At 40.7% G+C, this 21,170-nt stretch overlaps 3 protein-coding genes and 1 long non-coding RNA gene across 6 annotated transcripts in view; 3 read left to right on the plus strand and 1 right to left on the minus strand.

Moving 5' to 3' along the window:
* Positions 1–47: 47 nt before the first annotated feature.
* On the plus strand, positions 48–6,041 carry LOC130192049 (cytotoxic and regulatory T-cell molecule). The gene is made up of 11 exons (XM_056411893.1): positions 48–108; positions 1,297–1,437; positions 1,560–1,712; positions 1,865–1,984; positions 2,361–2,525; positions 2,872–3,150; positions 3,999–4,076; positions 4,265–4,333; positions 4,462–4,611; positions 4,720–4,806; positions 5,715–6,041. The coding sequence occupies exons 1-11, from the start codon at positions 63–65 to the stop codon at positions 5,825–5,827; spliced, it is 1,401 nt and encodes a 466-aa protein (XP_056267868.1). The 5' UTR covers positions 48–62; the 3' UTR covers positions 5,828–6,041.
* LOC130192050 (uncharacterized) lies at positions 4,324–9,638 on the minus strand. Its single transcript, XR_008831317.1, has 3 exons — positions 8,370–9,638; positions 6,785–6,952; positions 4,324–4,600 (listed from the first exon to the last, which is right to left on the minus strand). It is a non-coding gene; the product is annotated as an uncharacterized LOC130192050 (long non-coding RNA).
* Positions 7,583–12,917, plus strand: hspa8 (heat shock protein 8). The gene is made up of 9 exons (XM_056411891.1): positions 7,583–7,681; positions 9,663–9,872; positions 10,187–10,392; positions 10,476–10,628; positions 10,774–11,329; positions 11,457–11,659; positions 11,852–12,050; positions 12,126–12,358; positions 12,445–12,917. Exons 2-9 carry the CDS (start codon positions 9,668–9,670, stop codon positions 12,670–12,672), a joined length of 1,983 nt encoding a protein of 660 aa, XP_056267866.1. The 5' UTR covers positions 7,583–7,681; positions 9,663–9,667; the 3' UTR covers positions 12,673–12,917.
* A 522-nt stretch (positions 12,918–13,439) lies between these two features.
* The window catches only part of jhy (junctional cadherin complex regulator), a 28,620-nt gene continuing 20,889 nt past the window's right edge, over positions 13,440–21,170 (plus strand). For all 3 annotated transcript variants that reach the window (XM_056411888.1, XM_056411889.1, XM_056411890.1), the window contains exons 1-2: positions 13,440–13,615; positions 15,554–16,000. In XM_056411888.1, coding sequence (XP_056267863.1) covers positions 15,633–16,000 — 368 coding nt within the window. In that variant the 5' untranslated portion in view covers positions 13,440–13,615; positions 15,554–15,632. The remainder of the gene's footprint in view (positions 13,616–15,553; positions 16,001–21,170) is intronic.

Consider the following 21,170-nt stretch of genomic DNA (forward strand, 5'->3'; position numbering starts at 1 on the left):
AGAGTACAAACAGATCGAGAGATGAGGAAACGCAGCAGAGTCGAAGTTTGACTGTTCGTGAGATGGAACTGAAGCTGCAGCTCAGTGTCTTCGTGTTACTCCTACAGGGTGAGTCCATCATGAGAAGTATACGGAAATAAGACAATGAGCTGAATCTGATCATTACAATTGCAGATCAACCAACTTGGAAGTGATGGTTTTGCTCATGGCTTCTTAACATATGACTTACAGTACTCGTCTAAATGTGAGTGTTTATAAGGGAATATTTTGGCCAAGTTATGGACTCTGATGCTTCTGACAAATCAAATGGTTACACTTGTCGTCCAAGTTGTCTTCCATAAAAAGCCGTGTTGCCTGAGCTCTTGCTTTTTGAAGCATTCGATTTTTTTGTTTTGCATGTACAGTTTTTGAAATAACAGTGCCTTTGATGAATTGCATTCCTTGTGGGATTTTTATCCAAATTCCCCATGTTATATTTCAAGTTCTTTATTTTTTAATTAATACATTTTGTACATTTCATTCACTGCTATTCTAATACGTTCTGTACAGTATGTATCCATGTATGTTTACTGCAAATATCTGCTTATTTGCTCTTGTCTGATTAATTATTTTTATTTCGTTTACATTGACTATAGTTTCCTGTAAATTGAAATGTTCTTTATGAATCAGGTTTTAAGAACTTTAAAAAAAAGTCTGAAGCCCAATGACTAAAGTCTAGAGAAAACTTTCCAAAACATGTTGCATACAGCAAAAGAAAAAGGGTGTTCAACTACAATGTCCGACTAATGTAATGTCATATCTGTAACAACCAACACGTGTGAAACACTCTTCATGACTTCTGCCTCTTCAAGCCCACTGCTGGTGTCAAATTGCCCCCACAAGTGTGTTTTCCAAACAGCTCGTCATTCTCCCCCATAGGAAAGAAAGAGCACCAAAAGCCCCTGAGAACAACCTGCAGCATTTCTCCATTACACGCCTTCAATTTCTCTTTCACCCTGAAATAACTTACCACATTACTTCCTGTCACATCAGAATATGCATTATGTGTTTGACAGGGGGGGTTGTTTCTTTTGAAGTTGCAGTACAGTGAAGAACAGTAGTTTGTCTTTCCTGACACACACACACACACACATGCAAGGGGTACAGACAGGAATAGATGAGTCAAACTGTCAAACCTTTAATCTTGACTTTAATTCCAATAGTAGGTGGCTCATTAAACTGCACGGAGGGAAAAATACATTGTGCTCTCGGTATGAGTTTACAAGGAAACTGATGTTTCTATGTGTTTGATTGCAGTTTCACTTGCCGTGTGGCAGCGTGTGACTGTGAGAACAGGTCAGACACTCAGCTTAAGCTGTCCAGTCACTGACGCTCACATTACCCAAGTCGACTGGAAGAATCCTGAAGGATATATTATTTTCTTCAACAACTATAAAGGTGAATATGACATATCTTGTGCTTCAATTACTCAACACGTGCATGCGCAGCAAGATACATGTTGTCTGGCTTTTGAGTTTCGGATATTAAACATCTTTTTATTCCCCATCACTCGCTCCCAGCTTTAAAGGACAAGCGCTACAGCATCACCAAACTGTCTCTGTCAGAATTTACCATCAGTATTTCCGGCATCACCTTCAAAGATGGAGGCATCTACACGTGCTCTCAGTATGGCGCTCACACAACAGAGAAGAAAGTGGAGGTGACAGTGTTAGGTGAGGATAATTGATTGAATCCCAGATTGCAATATTTTTAAAGCCAGCAAACGATGTGACGTTGACAAGGATTTGTACTCCCCTTTACTATAGGACTCATAGCATTTCAGAATAATGTCATAACATCTGCTCTGGTGTTGATTGTTTTAAAGGGCATCCCAAAATGGAAGTAGCAACGAATGAAGGAACGTTTGTCATAAAATGCACTGCTGAGGGAAACCACTATCCTCCCCAGATCTCCTGGAAGTTGAATAATGGGCCTGAAATTATTGGTACGTTTGTAATAACTGAAGACATTGACTTAGAATAAACTGCAAAATACACTTTAATGAATAAATGAACCAAAGTGAAGGATATAAAGTAAAATAACATGAATCTGTCATCTTTAGCTGCATGTTGGTGGTGTTGCATCTTTGCTCACTGCTATTCTGAATCTATACTCTACCTAAAGAAGCTGTTTTGCTCTAAAGAGATGAAATATCACATTCTGATTCGGATGTCATTCAATCTTTTTGGTCCTAGTCACTGTATATCTTTGCATTTGCACTTTTGAAGATAAGACTGAGCCCCCACAGAGTGGGCTCATCTTTCTGTGACATCTATTCACCTATTAGAAATGATACTAATGACATCTGGCCTATTCCACAGCTCATGGCCAAGAAGAAGTTAGAACATATGATGACAATAAATATGTCACAATGGAAATGCTACATGTTCGCCCAGTGGAGAAGAGGATCACTGTCAAATGCCTTGTTCGCCATCCAGCTTTGCACTCACGACCTTTGATGAACTTTGTCAAAATTGGACCAGACTGTAAGTACAATTTATTCACTTCCAACTTTCACTAGCAGATAAAATACGTAAAAATAGCGCTTGCATTAACCAAAATGTGTTTACTTTAAGTACCTCTCCATAAAGGCGGCAATTTGAGGAACAGTTACCACATAGTTATGTCATCACAAAGCATGGAAAGCCCTTGAGAGGGGTTTTTTCCCACCATGACACTGTCCACAGCACCAGGCTGTGAAACTAACCAAAAAACAAAACAGCCCCATGTGATTTCTTCTTCTGTGTGCTGTGTAATGAATACATAAATAAATTGTTAAAAATGTCAGCAAAGGTTTTTTTTCACTGAGACTGTAATCCCTCTCCGTCACAGCAACAAAGCCCCGGGGCACAACGACGACCAGTTCCCCAACAACCCAGCCTAGAGGGTCAACGGTGGTGCCAGGAACAACAACCGTCTTCAGACACAGGAGAACAACAGTGTACCTTCCAACCAGAGACGTTAAGGGGCCTTCATCAGAGAGCTCAATAACGTTATCAGCTGCTCCCTCCAATCAGCTGTTTTCTTCCTTCGAGCCAAAGATAGTCACAGCACCCAGTGGACGTCCTCTGGTCCCTGTAAAATCCACTGGCTCACATCTCAGCACCGGAGGTGAGATGCTCGATTTGTATTTATCTGTCATTTTTTTGTTATGTGACAAAATATTCCACATCGGATGATATGCAGACTTGAGATGAGACAAAAGGAACAGTCCAAAATAATCTTTGAACAACAAAAACAAAACAAAATGTATAATGTAACATTCAAGTAGTAGATTATGGCATGCCGGGAAACATTTCTTAAGCACTGGCAAAAGTGGTGCAACTATGTCACAGATAAATGGCCTGACTGTATTTCTTTACTCTATGGAAAATGATTTCTCCCTGCTTTATTTATAGTTTTGTTACTATGGTATTGTTTTTGTTTCTTTATTTGTATATGTGGTTGTTTGTTTTTTACTTCTCTATACATAGAATCTGAAAAATTGAAATATGTGTATGTGAGATTCTGAACACTAATAAAATATAAATTTAAAATGTTTTTTAAAAGGATTATGGCATGCCACAAACTCAAAATTCATCAAATATAATAAGAATGTCGAAATACATTTAGTTTGATCACTTTTTATTTATTCATATATTTTTCTCTTTCTATTATTTTTCTCATAATTAAAGCACCTGAATATCAAACGATGAAAACTACAGCTATTTCAGCTTTCACATTGCAACTAGATCAGGCTATAGTTCAATTCAGTTAATTTTGTATAGCCCATTTTTTGTAGTCATTAGTTTTTTTAAAACTTGGGCTAACTGCTAAACAAACTATCAAAATATACATGAATGTATTATTGACAAGCCCTCGGCTCGAATTTAACATGTAATTTATTACATTCTGCACCTTTAATATATGTACCATTTATGAAAACATTTTTCTCATGAGGCTTATTCAACCAATTACAGATGACTCAACAACATCTGTAGTATTCGGCTCGACCAGGAGGAGGAATGACACCATAAGTAATGCAACCAGCACAACAGGTATGATATAACTATTGTAAGATTCTATTAAAAACTATTATTAACAGATGTTTGTCCCCATCTAGTGGTACGTCTGAGCAACCACAGCTGAGTTGCTCCCTTTAGAAAACCGGGTTGACTCAGACTGCAGCCGATTATTCATTGTCTGAAATAATTATTCCACTTTTCTTCTCCATCCGGCCTTCAAGACTGGACGTCTGTCTCTGAGGCAACAGAAGACATCACATCCAATAACAGTACAAAGGGAAACCGAACAGGTCCGTTCACACTGTGAACAGAGGTTTATTGAAGTTCAGTTGCCCTGCTATAAAAATGATAGTGAGATAACAGTCTTTAAAAGAGATTCGGGTTTTGCTGAAATAACTAGCATTGTGTACATTTTCAGGGAGTTTTAATGACACAAATATACGGACAGGAACCGGAGGAAGTTCATCATTACTGGTCTTCCTGGTCACATGCCTGATATTCGGTCTACTGGTGGTTGTCATTTTCTTTGCCATCAAGCTGAGAAGAGCGCACATTGCCTGGAAGAGAGGTAAGCAGACCATATTCACTATTTCCTGCAGAGCATCTTGTAATAACGCACGTGCTTTCTTTTTTAAATTATATATGTAAACACTCATGATAGTTGTTATTGTTACAGATAATGAGGACACTGTTCCATCAGAGGAGAGCAGTAAATCAAAATCAAGCCTCGAAGACAAGAATGCCCAAGGACAGAGACGAAGAGGTGAGCAGATAATTCAGCACTCGTTTTAAATCCTGAGGAAACGTGGAAAAGTACTGCAGGGAAACATTTGTGCCAGCAGAGACTTAAGCTCAGTGAAACATAGTTACGTGGAGAGTGTTGGCTGACTGTAAATGCACAAGCTTTCCACTTGTCAATTGGGAAATAAAGATAATTTGAGGAAACCCAAGAAGAAATTACGGGTTCAGTTCAACAAATTCAAAACATTTAATTATGTTAAAATGTATTAGTAACTCCTGGTCAGTCCTTCTTTTAGTGATGTTTCTGTACGTGCACATCATATGTATCTGCAAGTTCACTTTTTTTTTGTATATTCAAATTTTTCTCATCAATTCTTTAATTCCCCAAAAGTCCCTCTTTATTTCACAGTTTCAGATGATGCATTAAACTTGCAGTACTGGTGACACACTTGTCTTTCCACAGAAACAGGGCAGTAACCTGTTTCTGAAATGAATCACCGATGTAAAAGTCTCGGGCGAGACAGGGTTGTCCTTTAAATCGATTGGCTGTTCCTTGGGCAAGACACCTAACCCCAAATTGCTCCCGTGGGTGTGCCTACGGTTTGTGAATGTGTGTGAAGATGTTAGTTAGTCCTGATAAGCAGGTGGCACCTTGCATGGTAGTGTGTGAATGATGTTGTGTTAAAGCGCGTTGAGTGGTCGGAAGATTAGAAAAGCACAATACAAGTACAGTTCAATTTAACATCTCTCTCTCTCTCTCTCTCTCTCTCTCTCTCTCTCTCTCTCTCTCTCTCTCTCTCTCTCTCTCTCTCTCTCTCTCTCTCTCTCTCTCTCTCTCTCTCTCTCTCTCTCTCTCTCTCTCTCTCTCTCTCTCTCTCTCTCTCTCTCTCTCTCTCTCTCTCTCTCTCTCTCTCTCTCTCTCTCTCACAGGGCTCTTCAACATGGCATTCACACAGTACGTCGTTGAAAAACCAGCGGTGATAAGCTCAGTGATAAACACAAATGCGATGGCAGCAGCAGAGATAAATAATGAGCAGACATAAAGGAGACGGAGCTATAATAATCTGTAAAATACAGTACAAAATCAGTAATATCAAGAGCCCTATAAGAATGCTCACATATTCAACTGATTAGCTTTTTACTGTACGAAAGAGTGTATTTTTACACAGAAAATGATGTGGGGAACTTGCTTTTAACTGTGTAAATATTGTATACATTTTGTCTTCACATGTACCAATAAAGTATGTTTTGCTACAACACACTGGCGTGCTTTGTTTGAACACGGATGAGGGATTTTTTAGGGCAAATGGTTGTAACTGAATGTATCTTTTCTGAACACCATCATGTCTTTGATCAGCACACTGAGAAAGATCTTTGCACCAGCCCCGCAGGCAAAAGGTAGTGACCACAGGCGAAACCCCGCCCCATTTAAAGTCAACAACCACAATAGAACAGGGCATTTATTCAAAGAATTTGACTATTATTTCTTCCTAAATGCCTTCAAGCTAAAAGCCGAACATAACCAAGCAAGTAAATTCAAACCGGATGGTTTCATCAGGCCATGAAGAAGAAGAAGATGATGATCCGTCAAGAGGTGTGTGCAAAACGCAACGCTCAGCATCTCTCCAGATTCTGTAAATTAGTTGCAGATAACATACAAGACCTTTTGGACCTTTAATTTCACAACTTGAACGTTATCAGTTAATTTCAGAGATACAAATTGGAAGTGCTGACAGGCAGCCTTCAGATTGTAAAGACAGGCTGGGGAAGAGAGGAGGTAAAAGAGTTTATCAGCTAGCTTTACCAAGCCCTTTCCATGTCTATGTTTGGTCTCTGATGAACGAAAAGGTTGAGCTGCGGCTGCAAGGATCAATTCCCCTCCCGAGGACAGTCTGACCATCTCTTATTGTTCCTTCTCCTCGAGTAAACTTTTATCAAACATGTGAAATGACAACATTCCCAGAATCATAAGCTGTGAATGAACAGGTAGGATCACTTACTGCACACAGCGCCGCTTTCTGATCAGGTGATGTTTAGGCCTCCAGTTCATCCAGGACAAACTTGATGAAGAGCAACAAGAGGGACAAGCAAAGCCACAAGCCAAGGATTGAAAGCAAAAGTTGGACTTGGGGGCTGGAGAGAAGGACGGCTTTGGTGGATCTGAGGAACTGAGAGGGTTGGTTGGGGAAGAGGAGGTTTGCAAGATATGAAAGGTAGTATTAGTTGTAAAGGTCTTTGTTAGTAAAGACCAGCATTTTGTAGTTAATCCAAAAGGGACACAGGAAGCCAGCAGAGGTTTTGTAGGACTCGATGGCGCTAGCACTGAGGCCTTGGTGTAGTGTTCATAGGCTACTGTGAATACTGTTTAAACCACGCCTTTTGTTTATTACCACCAATATATGTGTACATCGCTCTGTACTTTCTGCTCGGAAAGATGCTAAAGTCCAGGGCCCTAAATCGCCCCTCCTTATTTCCTCAATAATTCCTCAATGGAAAATAGTATAAACATATTATATTGTATACTTATATAGATCATTTGTTATTATGGATACAATCTCGAATTATGTATGCATAATTACATCCATCACCAGATAAAGCTATTGTCAAAATGATTATATCGACAATAACTGATTATGAATTACTGTACGTGATCATGAAATACAGATCACGAGACAGGAAGTATGCTGGGTCGTTACTGACGTCATCAGCTATACGAAGCTTCATTGGTGGACCGTTCGGTAGAGACTCGACGTCTCATTGGCTGCCTTGCCGATCATATATAAAGCTCCGATAACGACTAATCCTCACCTTCTAGTCTCATACCGGCAAGGACAAACGAACATCGCAGCAGCCCATTCCAACACGGCCCCGAACGTCACATTTGGCTCATCAATTCGGTAAGTTATTCTTTTAGTGAACCTTCTCACATTCCTCGTGGGTTGTTTAAATGGCTTGAGTGCCGTTATTCCTAGCGTTTTGCTCACTCGCTGTCTGTTCTTTACGTTATTTACTAACATGCGGAAGTTACTTTTAATTTGTAATTGCTGGTGCTGAATTGTAGCAAATACAATATTATTCTCTGATGCCTGTAAAGACGTTAACGTTTCTCGCGAAGATTAGCTAACGTTAGCTACAGTGGGGGTAAGGATTCTGGGAGAATGTTCTCGAACAAGCGGTGGTAAGCTAGCTGTTACATCACTCGACTTCCGGTCTTTGTATTTCCATTCGCTTGACATTATTCATATACTCTTACAGTTCACTCTTAATTAGTTTATGATCAAACGATTGTATGGTAATGCATTTAATAGTTAATTGCGTTTTAGTAATAAACGAACCATAAAGTTAATTCTTTCCAACTTCCGAGCCTAACGTCGTCGGTCTATTTGATGTCTCGTTGTCACATGATCAGAGCTAGCGTGGTGCTCTCAACATGACTAATCGGTGGCACCTTAGTTTATACTCTGCGCAGTGAAGCCGGCTGGGCTGGCAAGTGGTAATGGCCCCCTTTTTTCACTCTTTAATGTCAATTATGTTTTAACAAGTATTTATACCTCTGTCATGAAATGACTAAATACATCTACATACCTGCAAATTTGTCACCTTTCGGTGAAATTCACCGTTTTGAACTCAAAATAGGTCATCCACGTGAATCGTGGAGATCCGAAGAGCTTTGGGGTTTTTTTTTGGGGGGGGGGGGGGTTCACCTGGCCCGCTGCCGTTGAGATTGCAGTGAGACGCGGAGAAAAGTGTGACGTGGTGCTCTTCGCAATAAAACATCTTTGATGGGACGTGTCGAGTCTCGGCCAATCAGCGTTCAGATGTCGACATCGTTTGGGGGTTCAGGTTAGCTTGAATGTTAGCCCGCTACATCTGCTGCTGTCACGCTGCACGGTGTAGCGATGCTAACAAAGTACCCGTACGTTAAACACGATGTGATTTAGCATATTTTTAGTATCAAATACTTCATTAAGAGAGCGATCAGAGCGCACGCGCTGCTCCGTGTCGAGCTGTCTGCGCACACTGCGCTGCGCAGCTCACAGCGAGAGAAGTGGCGCAGCTTTAGAGACTTCGGCTTAAAAAATAAAAAGATGCCAGAAGTGAAATGTTTCAGTCTGTAAAGTTGTGTAACTCTACAGCTGCTCATCCTGATGAACTCTGTATCATCTGGTCAGACTAACGGCCTCATAGTGTATAATCAATGCTCCTTAATAACTAATGATGGGTTAAATGCAGAGAACTAATTTCCCCTTGGGGATTAATAAAGTATATCTCATTATTTCATGATGGAACCATGTAGTTTCATTCATATCTGGCTGTATTAATACTAATATTACTGTCATTTGTTAAGTGTTGAAAAAGTTGGTAATAAGTGAACCATACAAATATTTTATTTATTACTATTATAGATAAATATACCAGTCTCGTATTTATGGTATTGAATTCTGGTATCAGATATCATGATATTTATGGCAGGTATGTAATATGTATAGAAGTTATAATATGAGTATCGTGACGAACAGGTAGAGACAGAACAGATTCAGGGAAAAAAAAGGAAGTTGGTTCATGAATGACTTTAACCATATTATATATAATGACAATGTATATTTGTTATTACTATCATTATAGGGCTGAGTCAGAGCGGAGGACCTTTTGTTCTTAAACTGTTTATCATTATTTAGATTTGTGGTCAGAACAATAAAATGACTGTAGTTGTGGTTCTAAAAGCATTGAGGCTTCAAACAATGTGGATGTGGTGTGGTGACAAAAAAAAGAAAAGTCACCTGCACCCCCCCCCCCCCCCCCCCGTTGTCCCCTTTTTCATCCCTCATGAGTTTGCAGGTATGCATCTAACGAATAAACCATCTTTTTTTTGTGTAGGAAAAATGTCCAAGGGACCAGCTATTGGTATCGATCTTGGGACCACCTACTCCTGTGTTGGTGTGTTCCAGCATGGCAAAGTTGAAATCATCGCCAATGACCAGGGCAACAGGACCACACCCAGCTATGTGGCCTTCACAGATTCAGAGAGGCTGATCGGAGATGCAGCCAAGAATCAGGTTGCCATGAACCCCACCAACACAGTTTTTGGTATGAATTCCATCTTTAATTTGATATTGTAGTCTCACACTTTCCTCCTTAAAATTGGTAACATATCTAGATTATTTGTTTTTGTTTGCACCAACTGTCTGGTTTGTGGTGTTAACGTTTGTACTCCTATTGTGACAAGAAAAACGGACTGAAATATAAATAGTCTTAAATGACCATCGTAAAGCACTTTTCCTGCCATTCGTAGTTTCCAACAGAGGTTAAAAGACTAAAAATGGTGTAATTCCTTCCTTGGATGGTGGCGTGATTTGAATAGAAACTGACATCAAAGTATATTTACATTTTTTATTTAACAGATGCCAAACGACTGATTGGTCGCAGGTTTGACGATGCTGTTGTGCAGTCAGATATGAAGCACTGGCCATTTGATGTCATCAATGACAACACTCGCCCGAAGCTTCAAGTTGAGTACAAGGGCGAGACAAAGTCCTTCTTCCCAGAGGAAGTCTCGTCTATGGTGCTGACAAAGATGAAGGAGATTGCTGAAGCCTACCTCGGCAAAGTATGTAATTTTGCTGTGCCCAGAGTAAAAGAAAGAAATCTTTGATGGGAATAATGCTAATGTCTGGCTTGTTTCCTTTTAAGACTGTCAACAATGCTGTAGTTACGGTACCTGCCTACTTCAATGACTCTCAGCGCCAGGCTACTAAGGATGCTGGGACAATCTCCGGCCTCAATGTTCTGCGTATCATCAATGAACCAACTGCTGCTGCCATCGCCTATGGGTTGGACAAGAAGGTAGTAAACTTGGAACAATTCCGATTTGAATCATTAGTAAAATGAATTTCATTAATATTTTAGTGATGTCCAATTCATGCTCAAGTTGCGGAAGTTCATCATGATGGAGTAGCTTTGGAAAATGTTGACAATAGTTTAATTTCAGGTTGGTGCTGAAAGGAACGTCCTCATCTTTGATCTTGGTGGTGGCACCTTTGATGTGTCCATCTTGACTATTGAGGATGGCATCTTTGAGGTGAAGTCCACTGCTGGAGATACACATCTTGGCGGGGAAGATTTTGACAGCCGCATGGTCAACCACTTCATTGCTGAGTTCAAGCGCAAGTACAAGAAGGACATCAGCGACAACAAGAGAGCCGTCCGTCGTCTGCGCACTGCCTGCGAAAGGGCGAAGCGCACCCTTTCTTCCAGCACTCAGGCCAGCATAGAAATCGACTCTTTGTATGAGGGAGTCGATTTCTACACCTCAATCACCAGGGCTCGTTTTGAGGAGCTCAACGCTGACCTCTTCCGCGGCACCTTGGAACCCGTGGAGAAGTCACTCCGTGATGCAAAGATGGACAAGGCCCAGATCCATGACATCGTGTTGGTCGGTGGCTCAACCCGTATCCCCAAGATCCAGAAGCTGCTCCAGGATTTCTTCAATGGAAAAGAGCTCAACAAGAGCATCAATCCAGATGAAGCTGTGGCTTACGGAGCTGGTAAGTGTCTTTAGCCAGTTGTGTGAGTGCTGCACAGCTGCAGCAGCTAGAAGTATGAAGTGTTGGGGATGTAAACCTAATTTAGTTGTCTTAATGTCTAACTATTTTGTTCATTTATTTTTTACAGCTGTCCAGGCTGCCATCCTGTCTGGTGACAAATCTGAAAATGTCCAGGACCTGCTGCTACTTGACGTCACCCCTCTGTCTCTGGGTATTGAGACTGCTGGAGGTGTCATGACGGTGCTGATCAAACGCAACACCACTATTCCTACAAAGCAGACTCAGACCTTCACTACCTACTCAGACAACCAGCCTGGTGTGCTCATCCAGGTAAGCACAACATAAACTATACCATTTTTTTTTTTTTACAGTGACTATATTTATTCCTGGCATCTGGAGTTTCCACCAGAGGTTGAAAGGCCAAAGATGGCCCTGACATTCTTTAGATGTCTAAGCAAAACAAAGTTGTCAGAACTGTAGGCTCGCCAAAATTGTCTGCTTAACCCTAAATACTTCAAACAGGTGTACGAGGGTGAGCGTGCCATGACCAGGGACAACAACCTGCTGGGCAAGTTTGAGCTGACGGCCATCCCTCCTGCTCCCCGTGGTGTTCCCCAAATTGAGGTCACATTTGACATTGATGCCAATGGCATCATGAATGTCTCTGCTGCAGACAAGAGCACCGGCAAAGAGAACAAGATCACAATCACCAATGATAAGGGTGAGTTTTTAGTTTGACGCCAAACCTAATCTCAAATATGCTGTGACGATTATTAACAATTTGCAATGTGCCCAGGTCGCCTCAGCAAGGAGGACATTGAACGCATGGTCCAGGAAGCTGAGCAGTACAAGGCTGAAGATGATGTTCAACGCGACAAGGTGTCTACTAAGAACGCCTTGGAGTCGTATGCCTTCAACATGAAGTCTACTGTGGAGGATGAAAAGCTTGCTGGCAAGATCAGTGACGATGACAAAACAAAGATTTTGGACAAGTGCAATGAGGTCATCAGCTGGCTGGACAAGAACCAGGTACATTTATTTTTAGAGCCATTTTCTTATTTGTTTGGACTACGATAAATTGGCAAAAAAGTGAATTTTTTTTCTTTTTTATGCAGACTGCCGAGAGGGAAGAGTATGAGCATCAACAGAAAGAGCTGGAGAAGGTGTGCAACCCAATCGTCACAAAGCTCTATCAGGGTGCTGGTGGTATGCCAGAAGGCATGGCTGGTGGCTTCCCTGGAGCTGGTGGCTTCCCTGGAGCTGGTGGCTTCCCTGGAGCTGGTGGTTTCCCTGGAGCTGGTGGTGGTGGATCATCCGGACCAACCATCGAGGAGGTTGATTAAAAAATGTAAATATCACCTGCTACTCCTGAATGTTTTCTAAGAAAGTAACCCTCTTTTAGCACTATTGCAATGAGCTAAAAGAGTGTAATTAAAGAAACGGGGTTAATGGATCACACTTATTGCATGATTTGGGACAACTGGGAACAACTTGTTTGCACAATTGAGCTGTTGGTTAATGTGTGTGTGGTAAACTGTTTGTAACTGGGATGCCACTGCCTTGACAATAAAAAATCTTGTTAACCCTCTGCTGACTGAATACATTTGTATGCTGTGTAGAACACTTCAACTCCCAACAGACACTGATTATTTTACATGGTAGATAATCTGTGTATTGTTTACAAGTGTAAACTGAAGCCATGTATCAGGCTTGTATGCAGCATTAGACTGTGCAGTTATACATTGTTTGATATTTGTAATGCACTTTCATTACATGACTCGCACCAACTGCTTTATTTTCAGTCTTTACTTAGATTTGAGTCTTGTACTCGGATGACTGAAAATTAAAGCAGCTGATGTGGGATTATTTGGGTATAGCGCCATCACCTGGTCAGTGACGATCTGTACCGTCAGTATGTGAACCCGTGATTCTCATTTCATGCCAGTTAATGTTGGTAAAACCACGAGGCGTAGCGTGAAACACGTGACACTTTGAGGGGGACCGTCATATCACGGTCCAGTGGGCCTGTTTACTAATTTGAAGTTCTAACACGACGGCAGTAACTAACGAATGCACGGAAGACATTACTCTCTGCACATGAAGCACCGTGGGACACAGCCGTTCCTTTGTTGAAGAGAAACGTCTGCGGTGAAAATAAATATGATTTATTCTCGCCGTACTGTATGACCTTGTAACAAAAAGTCGGAGGTTTTATATGGAGCACTTGAAGGCAGCACGTCTGCGTTTCCATGGTTGCGTTGCTGTGGACTACTTGGAGGCAAACAGGTTGGTATGTGTAGGTGTTAAATGTTCTGTTTATCTAACGACACATTTCACTGCTGTCTTCCGTCACTATCAGGAACGCGGTAGATAATGTCACGTGGTGTGAACTGAGGTTTCTTCTGTTTTTACCTCAGCGCGAGTCGTCTGGCAAAACAACTGCTAAGCTAGCTGGGGGGTGGGTGGGTTTTTTAACGTGGTACTGGTGAACTAACCTGGGATGTTACATTTACGCTAGATGCATTAAATTGTAACTTCCAGATGCTTCAAATTTTAGACACGAGGAGTTAGAAAAAGACAAGTGCGAATCTCCACTAACGCCCATTCACGTAACTAGTTATGAGGCGACGGCAGGCGACTGTTAGTGACCTCGGTCTGCAGCGGTGAGACTACGATGTTCTGAAGATGGACTACAGAGCGCATTTTAGCTACTTCGCCTGTGTTCAGATCGCGTCATGCAGACGACATAAACAACCCTGTTCAAGGTATTACTTTATAAACAAAGTTGGAATATAAAAGTGAAACCAAGGGATTGTCACAGAGTAGGCTACTACTATATTGTCTCATTCTTCAGTTTCAATTAAATACGGCATCCAACTAAACGTCTCATATCCCTCCTTGTTCTTATGGTTTATATGCAGATTATAATCTGATCATAGGAATATGCAGACAATAGTTTATGAAAATCCACACAACTCAGTGTGACCCAGAAGTGTTGACTTGATAATAATTCATTGTAACGTGACAAAGTTGTTGATTCAAATGATTATCCAAAACATGATTCAGACATCCCACTGAAGAGCTCGTCCAGTTTAAAGATGCCCATCTGGAACTGAACATCAAAGAATGAGGGTTGAGGCTGCAGTACAACACCAGAGGGAGCAGATCTGTCAGTTTGATCACTTTGCAGCAGTTTTCAGCAACAGCAATGTAACGTGTTGTAACTCTGTAAACGCTGTTTATTCTGTACACAGGACATTTATTGCTTTTGTCCATCTGGGGAGAGAGATCCTCCTCTGTTGCTCTCCTAAAGGTTTTTGGCCATTTTTTCCCCGTGAAAGTTTTTTTTTCTGTTTTCATGGGAGTCTTTCCTGATCCGATGTGAGGTCCTGGATCAGGGATGTCGTATGTTTACAGATTGTAAAGCCCTTTTAGGATGATTTTTCATTTATGATTTTGGGCTTTACAACATAAACTAAATTGAATTGAATGATTGCAGTGTGCCATCAGGTTTAAAAGTTCACAACATCTAAACTATTTGCAAGTAGCAACGGTTATTTACATGATCCGCGTTTGATGTCACGATCCTTTCACTTTAAATGTTGAATTATCTCCCTTCTTTTCGTAAAGGAAGATCAAGTGTTTCCTATGCTAAAGGAGCTCAGTAAGGAAACATTTAAACTAATTTCCTTTGAATTTAGAGAATTCGACCAGCACTTGTCATGGCGGCCACTTAGATCTTAACAGAGCCATGATTATCTTAGTGACGGCTGTGCTTTTCACACTGTGCAGGAAGGCAGGTTGAGTCTTTCCTCTGCTAGGTTTCCCCTTTGGTGGAGACAAATTTGTTTGGCATATTCCAGGTGGCATTTTTGTTTGGTGAAAGAAGTTACCTAATCACACTGTGTATCAACGATAAATCAAAGCATGGCCAGGACCCTTATGCTTGAGACAACGCTGACACATGGGTAGTGGAGGCATTCAGCGAGTTATCCCAGTGCTTTTTGTGAACTTGGGTTAATTCTAACTTTTTGACAGAGAGTGGGTCAAGAATTTAAATAAAATGCATGGTAGAAGTTACACCTGCAATTTTCCCAGACGGAATGGTGCAGTTCAAAGCCGTTAAATCAATACATGAATGCTCAACATGCTTCTGCTGCTTTTACAGGCTGCTGTTCTTCCTGTACAATAAATCTGTCTTTTCTTGTTGTTTGTTGATTGCAGCGTTTGTAAGTTGCCATCCTGCTGCAAGCCAACAACCGAGATGATCAGATCGTCATGAAGCACACCATCCACCTATAACATGAATAAGGGACTGAAACATGGAAAGATGTCTCTTGTCTTAAAAACTGAGCAAGTGAGGCCTCCTTCTCCGAAACAGACAGTTCTGGCCAACCAGTGGGACTCTGTTGAGTCCGACACCGAGAGCATGGCGCACGAGAGAGCTCACCAGCAGCAGCTACAAATGCCTACTGGCCACCATGACCAAAAGAAATGCCCACTGCCTCCAAAGAAGAATGCCGACCGCTTACAACAGGGAGACGACAATGCATGCAATGATGATGTGGCTGAGGATCATCAGGTTTATGATAGCCTTGATGCCCAACGGACACCCACCCTATTACAGACTGAATATTTGGACACACAAGTGGACGAAAGAGAGGGAACAAGGTAAGTTACTTTGTCACCGTACGTTCTGTTTGTCGGACACAGTGCAACTCATTCCATGTTGTTATTAAATGATGGTATTAAAAGTAACGTGTACATGTGTTACTCGGAATACCATCATTTCATTGCAGCACCAAGTAGTAGTGGAAAGAGGTGTGTTCTGTTGCACATGAAACGGCTCTAACAATGGCATCAGGCTGTAATGAACACACTCTGAATACATATCACTAGGGCAACGTTAGTATTCCAGTAAAACTAGGATGTGTTCAAAGATGGTGTATTCTTTATTTGTCTTCCTCTTTTTATTTGTGCTGAAACTGTTGTGAAGCTTCAGTGCTTCATACACAGAAAAGACACTGACATCTGGTGGGTTTGTAAAAGTTGGAGCAACCCTTCAGGGCCAGACTAGACTACATTTGAGTGGTTTTGGTCTCTCGTTATGTGCAATAAAAGTCCAAGAAACCTAAGCGTTGGTCCTACACTGGTTTAGAAGCGCTGCATGGATGGTAGAGTGTAATATATTACAGTAAAGTAATAAGCACATTTCCCAAAAAGCGTAGATATATAATAGTTTTGCTGAAACTAAATATCTTATTGGTGTAGTGTCGGTGTCCAGTTCTCATGCCTTTGACATCATGGTTTGATGTACATTTCCAGTATGAAGCCCACCAAACCTATTTAGACACTTTAAATATACCCTACCCCAATTTAAGTCAGAACATTTTAGTTGAACTAACTGTCATAATCACTGTATAATTAATTTATATACATTTATAATGTTTTTTCATTGTTTAATTTGTCAATATATGTAACATGCCTGACACAGCCTTTATGGGTTCCTAACATATACCTAGTAATTCCATGGGTGTTCCAAATAAGCCAACTTCATGATATGATGATAACATATTTGTGTGCATGTTGTGGTGTGTTTGTCGGTGTGTGTGTTCTTATGGATGCCATCTTGTGACTGTTGTACGAGTATAATAATAACTGTGTTGTGCTGATGAGGAGAACACAGTTGTCCAAACATCTGGAACTGCACAACAGAATCGAACAGATAACATCATCTTATCTCTATAGTGAAAATTAAAGGCTCAAAATCTATAAATGTATAGTATTTCCACCAAAAAGTGTACCCTTACTTAGAGAACGTGTGTGTGTGTGTGTTTTAGCGTGTGTGTTTGTGGTGTTACACAACATTGTTTGTTTCAAATCTGTAATTTCTGAGCTCTCAGTAGCTGTTTTCACCTTGTCTCCATCCGATGGCCTGTAAATGGCATTTGAGATAAGCTTGAACATACCGGTAACCAGCCTTTTTGTTTTGTTGCTGTTAAGTTCATAAAACCTTGAGCGACTCGGGCGGAGAGAAAAGTCCACAATCCAATGATGTATAATACATTGCCAAGGTAATACATCCAGCCAGGTTCGAAGTGCAGATGTTCTTATAAGGCTTTCTGTAGTCAGATTTCACTACCAATGTTTAATGTTCTAAGGACTTAAATGATGTCACTGGATCCACACAGATCATATGTCCCTGTTGTGCATCAGTGCTCAGCTGCTTCCGCATTTTCTCACATGAATAAAAGATTTAGCATTTTTCCTTCCTGTCTACAGATGGCATGCATAGCATTCATGTTTTAATCATCTCAAACTAAAAAATGTTATGACCAATGTCAGGATAGTTATAGGCCTATGCAGAATGAATTGACCTATGCAATAACACTTTGAATATTATGTATCTGAATTACGGAGCTGATTCACCAAGGACAAATTTACCTTGATTTTAGGTCAAATTCTTTGAAAGGGTTGACCAATAGTCTGTTACATGGCTGTACATGTCCTCATAGAACTGGAGTTCATCCACAATGAACTCATACATGTTAGCTCAGCGTGTGTTTCTGCTAAACCACTATTACATACAGTAGGTTAAAAAAAAAGGTATATAGCTATTTGACAAAGGTGTTATGCAACATAAACATACATTAATATAGGACGTATAAAACAGATTCTCATTATGGGACAGACTTAGTTTGTATTTGTTATAGGACGTATTGTACGTTTTAAACATTCGTACTTTATGATGTACATTACATTACAGGTCATTTAGCAGACGCTTTTATCCAAAGCGACTTCCAATAAGTGCATTTCAACCTAGAGTATAAACCAAGAACAACAAGAACACAGGAAGCAACACTTCCTCAACTCAGTCGAACCACAAAAGCACCACAATAAGTGCCATCCCAGTGCCACTGAAGTGCAAATCTGTGTTTTAATCCAGATATAGTCGGAAAAGATGTGTTTTCAGTCTCAGGCGGAAGATGTAGAGACTTTCTGCTGTCCTGATGTCAGTGGGGAGCTCATTCCACCACTGAGGAGCCAGGACAGCAAACAGTCTGGATGTACAACATAATGCAGGTTAAAAGTAAATTCCTCCCAGCATGGTTAAACATGATACAACATACTACTTGTGGTCTGGGAGTTCCAGTTGTCACTGCTGTAGATGTGTGGTAGATGTGCGGTCCTTAGTATGCAGGCTACATGGACATTACACTCTCCTTACCATCGGCCCCCAAACCCTTGATCTCAACACCAAATCAATGACAGGGAATTAAAAGTGAAAACCACCGCCACATGATAGAAACCGTGTGCATAAAAAAACTGAAAAAAGTTGAAAGGCACATAATGCAAAAAGTCAAATCAAAATAAAATGAGATAAAAAGATTTAAGGGCATGGTAAAACATATTTTAAAAAGTATGTTACATTCATTCTTTATTTTCTCATGCCTGTGTTGTTATTATTCAGCGGCAGTATAACCTTTCACTGCCAATGTTTCCATTTACACTTCAGGTTTTGTTTGCAATGCTAACATCATAAGTCACTGTCCTGACTCCCTACCATGCCACCCAATGGAGTGGCAGAGCTCATTAGAGAGAAATCAGATGGAAGTTTACAATCTCTGGCAAAAAAAGCGTGACAGGCCACAGTGAGATGTCTACTACTCTATATTTGTAAATGGTCTCTCATGCTTTAAGTCCTCTGCGTCCTCTTTACAAACGCTACTTTGTGTGAATGCTTGTTTCATACAATGGGTTTATTAAGAAAAGAATAAACCACCAGTCAAAGGTAAAATAATCTTGAAGCTCGGCATGAAAATGTCATATATTGAAATAGGAACTTGTCAATGTATGCAAGTGCACAATACAGCTTAAACCAAGCTGGAATGAGCAGGCAGCGTGTTACTTAAACGTGAGCGTAGAACTTGAGCAGTGACATCAGCTAAACGAGCTGTTCAATCTCACGCTGAGTCAACTGCAGACAAACAAACATATTCAGAGCCCAATTGTATTGTACCGTACATTCTTCAAGTGACTCTGGAATATATGACTAAATATAGTTATGAGGTTTAGCCAGCAGATGGCAGTGATTTATTCTATTGGCACACTTCTGAAAAAATGAATCTGGGGATAGAAATGTAGAAAATACCCTTTTGTTATCTTTTTATCACAATATTTTCTGTATACCCTTGTGTATCACAATAAGGACATACACGTGGCATTATATAAGCTATTCACCATGATGAGATTGAGATGGGCCCGTACTTGTTCAATGTGCCTATTGAACTAGACCATCACTTCCTTTGTCTGTGACAAATTAATTAAAATTAAGCAGATAATAGTGCTGCTTAGATGGTATATAGCAGGGAGAATGGCAGCAGCAATCAAACCTTTTACGTTTAAACAGTACATGGATGATAAAAGATAAATAGCCCTCATTCATCACTTGACAATGAAGTGGTGTCAGTTATTTAATGAGATGCCGGCACCGATGGCACATTGTAGTGAAAATTGCCTAATTCAGGAGCTTTCAGAATAACAGCTTTCATTTGAGGTAAATTAGATTTTTGTTTTGTTTGCGTGGATCACAATAAGTGATCACTCGTGCTCCATTAACACGCATCGTTGTTGATGAAAAGGAGATCTCTCTTTCTCTCTTTTGAAGGGGCAGAGGTAGGCATCAATGGTGAGAACAACACCACATCTGTTTTTGCACTCTACTCGACTCGTACCGTTGTTTCCCTTCTCTTTCCAGCAGACACAGACACAGTCATTTCCCTCCAAAATAGAGAAGGGGCATCCTCCATTTTCCCATCAATAACCCGTGCAGATTGATGCCCAACAAGTGTGGGTCCGCTCCCAAAGTACATTGTTTCAGGGGAAAATGACCATGACATATTCTCACAAAAGGTTCCATTTCATAGAGGCAAGGCAGTGGACACAGTCCCATTCCCATCAGCGTGTTCTCACAGTCCTCCTCAAAGTGGGTAAGCCTTTTCACAATACCATTGCATAGTTTACAAACCCAATGGGCATTTCTCATTCAAGCAAAAGATTCCTATTTAAGCAACTCCTTTCATCCCCCTTAACTATGTTTTACACCTTGCTTGAAAAATTGTGAAAAGATATTTGAGTATAGTCAGCTTTTTTCATTTCCCCATTCAGTGTTTGTCACAATATTTTTGTGGCTTTTGTATTTACGTGTCTGTATCTCGGGGCAAGACATATTAGTCTGCGGTGTTTTGCTAGTGTTGGAACCATCACGTTCAATGTCTATAATGCATTCTCCAACTTGTTTGAGTCTGAGTCATTAGAGAGACATCCCTTACCCTTTTGGCCTCATCGAACTGAAGGGCCCTACACCTAGGCAACCCTCCCCCCGACGCACAACATAACGGCAGGAGAATTAGGCTACCCTCGTCCTTCCCGTAAGCACAACAAAGAGGCTCTCTGCTATTTATTTTAATGAGATCTTTTCATCACCATCAGAAAGGGCATTTTAGCCCGCAATTTTCAAGCCATTTCATAAGCTGAAAATTGCCGTTTGTGAACCATTCCCCCGCTAGTAGCTCTCAAATACACTCTCATTAGTGCGCCTGGAGGTGAAAATACAAAAATTATCTGTAAATACAGGCCCATAATCTCCCTCATCTGTTTCAATTTCTGAATTCTCTGATAAGGCTCAGCCCTCTTTGTTTGAGGATATCATCATTCTAATAATGGTCTAATGCCTCTTGTTCCTTTGACCTGAAGTAAAGGTCTATGTGACATTCAGGTGTCTGTAAAACTTCCTTTGGATATGGAAATGTCCTTTATAAAGCGGCTTACCAACAATTTA

The sequence above is a fragment of the Pseudoliparis swirei genome, chromosome 3 (genome assembly GCF_029220125.1).
Source record: "Pseudoliparis swirei isolate HS2019 ecotype Mariana Trench chromosome 3, NWPU_hadal_v1, whole genome shotgun sequence".
Classification (NCBI taxonomy): Eukaryota; Metazoa; Chordata; class Actinopteri; order Perciformes; family Liparidae; genus Pseudoliparis; species Pseudoliparis swirei.

What these genes read in the sequence shown, in the direction of transcription:
- hspa8 (XM_056411891.1), top strand. Translation starts at nt 9,668, where the DNA reads ATGTCCAAGGGACCAGCTATTGGTATCGATCTTGGGACCACCTACTCC. An exon ending in AGCCTGGTGTGCTCATCCAG is followed by an intron (nt 11,660 to 11,851) that starts GTAAGCACAACA and finishes TACTTCAAACAG; the next exon opens with GTGTACGAGGGTGAGCGTGC. An exon ending in CACAATCACCAATGATAAGG is followed by an intron (nt 12,051 to 12,125) that starts GTGAGTTTTTAG and finishes CAATGTGCCCAG; the next exon opens with GTCGCCTCAGCAAGGAGGAC.
- LOC130192049 (XM_056411893.1), top strand. Translation starts at nt 63, where the DNA reads ATGGAACTGAAGCTGCAGCTCAGTGTCTTCGTGTTACTCCTACAGG. An exon ending in TAATGGGCCTGAAATTATTG is followed by an intron (nt 1,985 to 2,360) that starts GTACGTTTGTAA and finishes CCTATTCCACAG; the next exon opens with CTCATGGCCAAGAAGAAGTT. An exon ending in TAATGCAACCAGCACAACAG is followed by an intron (nt 4,077 to 4,264) that starts GTATGATATAAC and finishes CCGGCCTTCAAG; the next exon opens with ACTGGACGTCTGTCTCTGAG.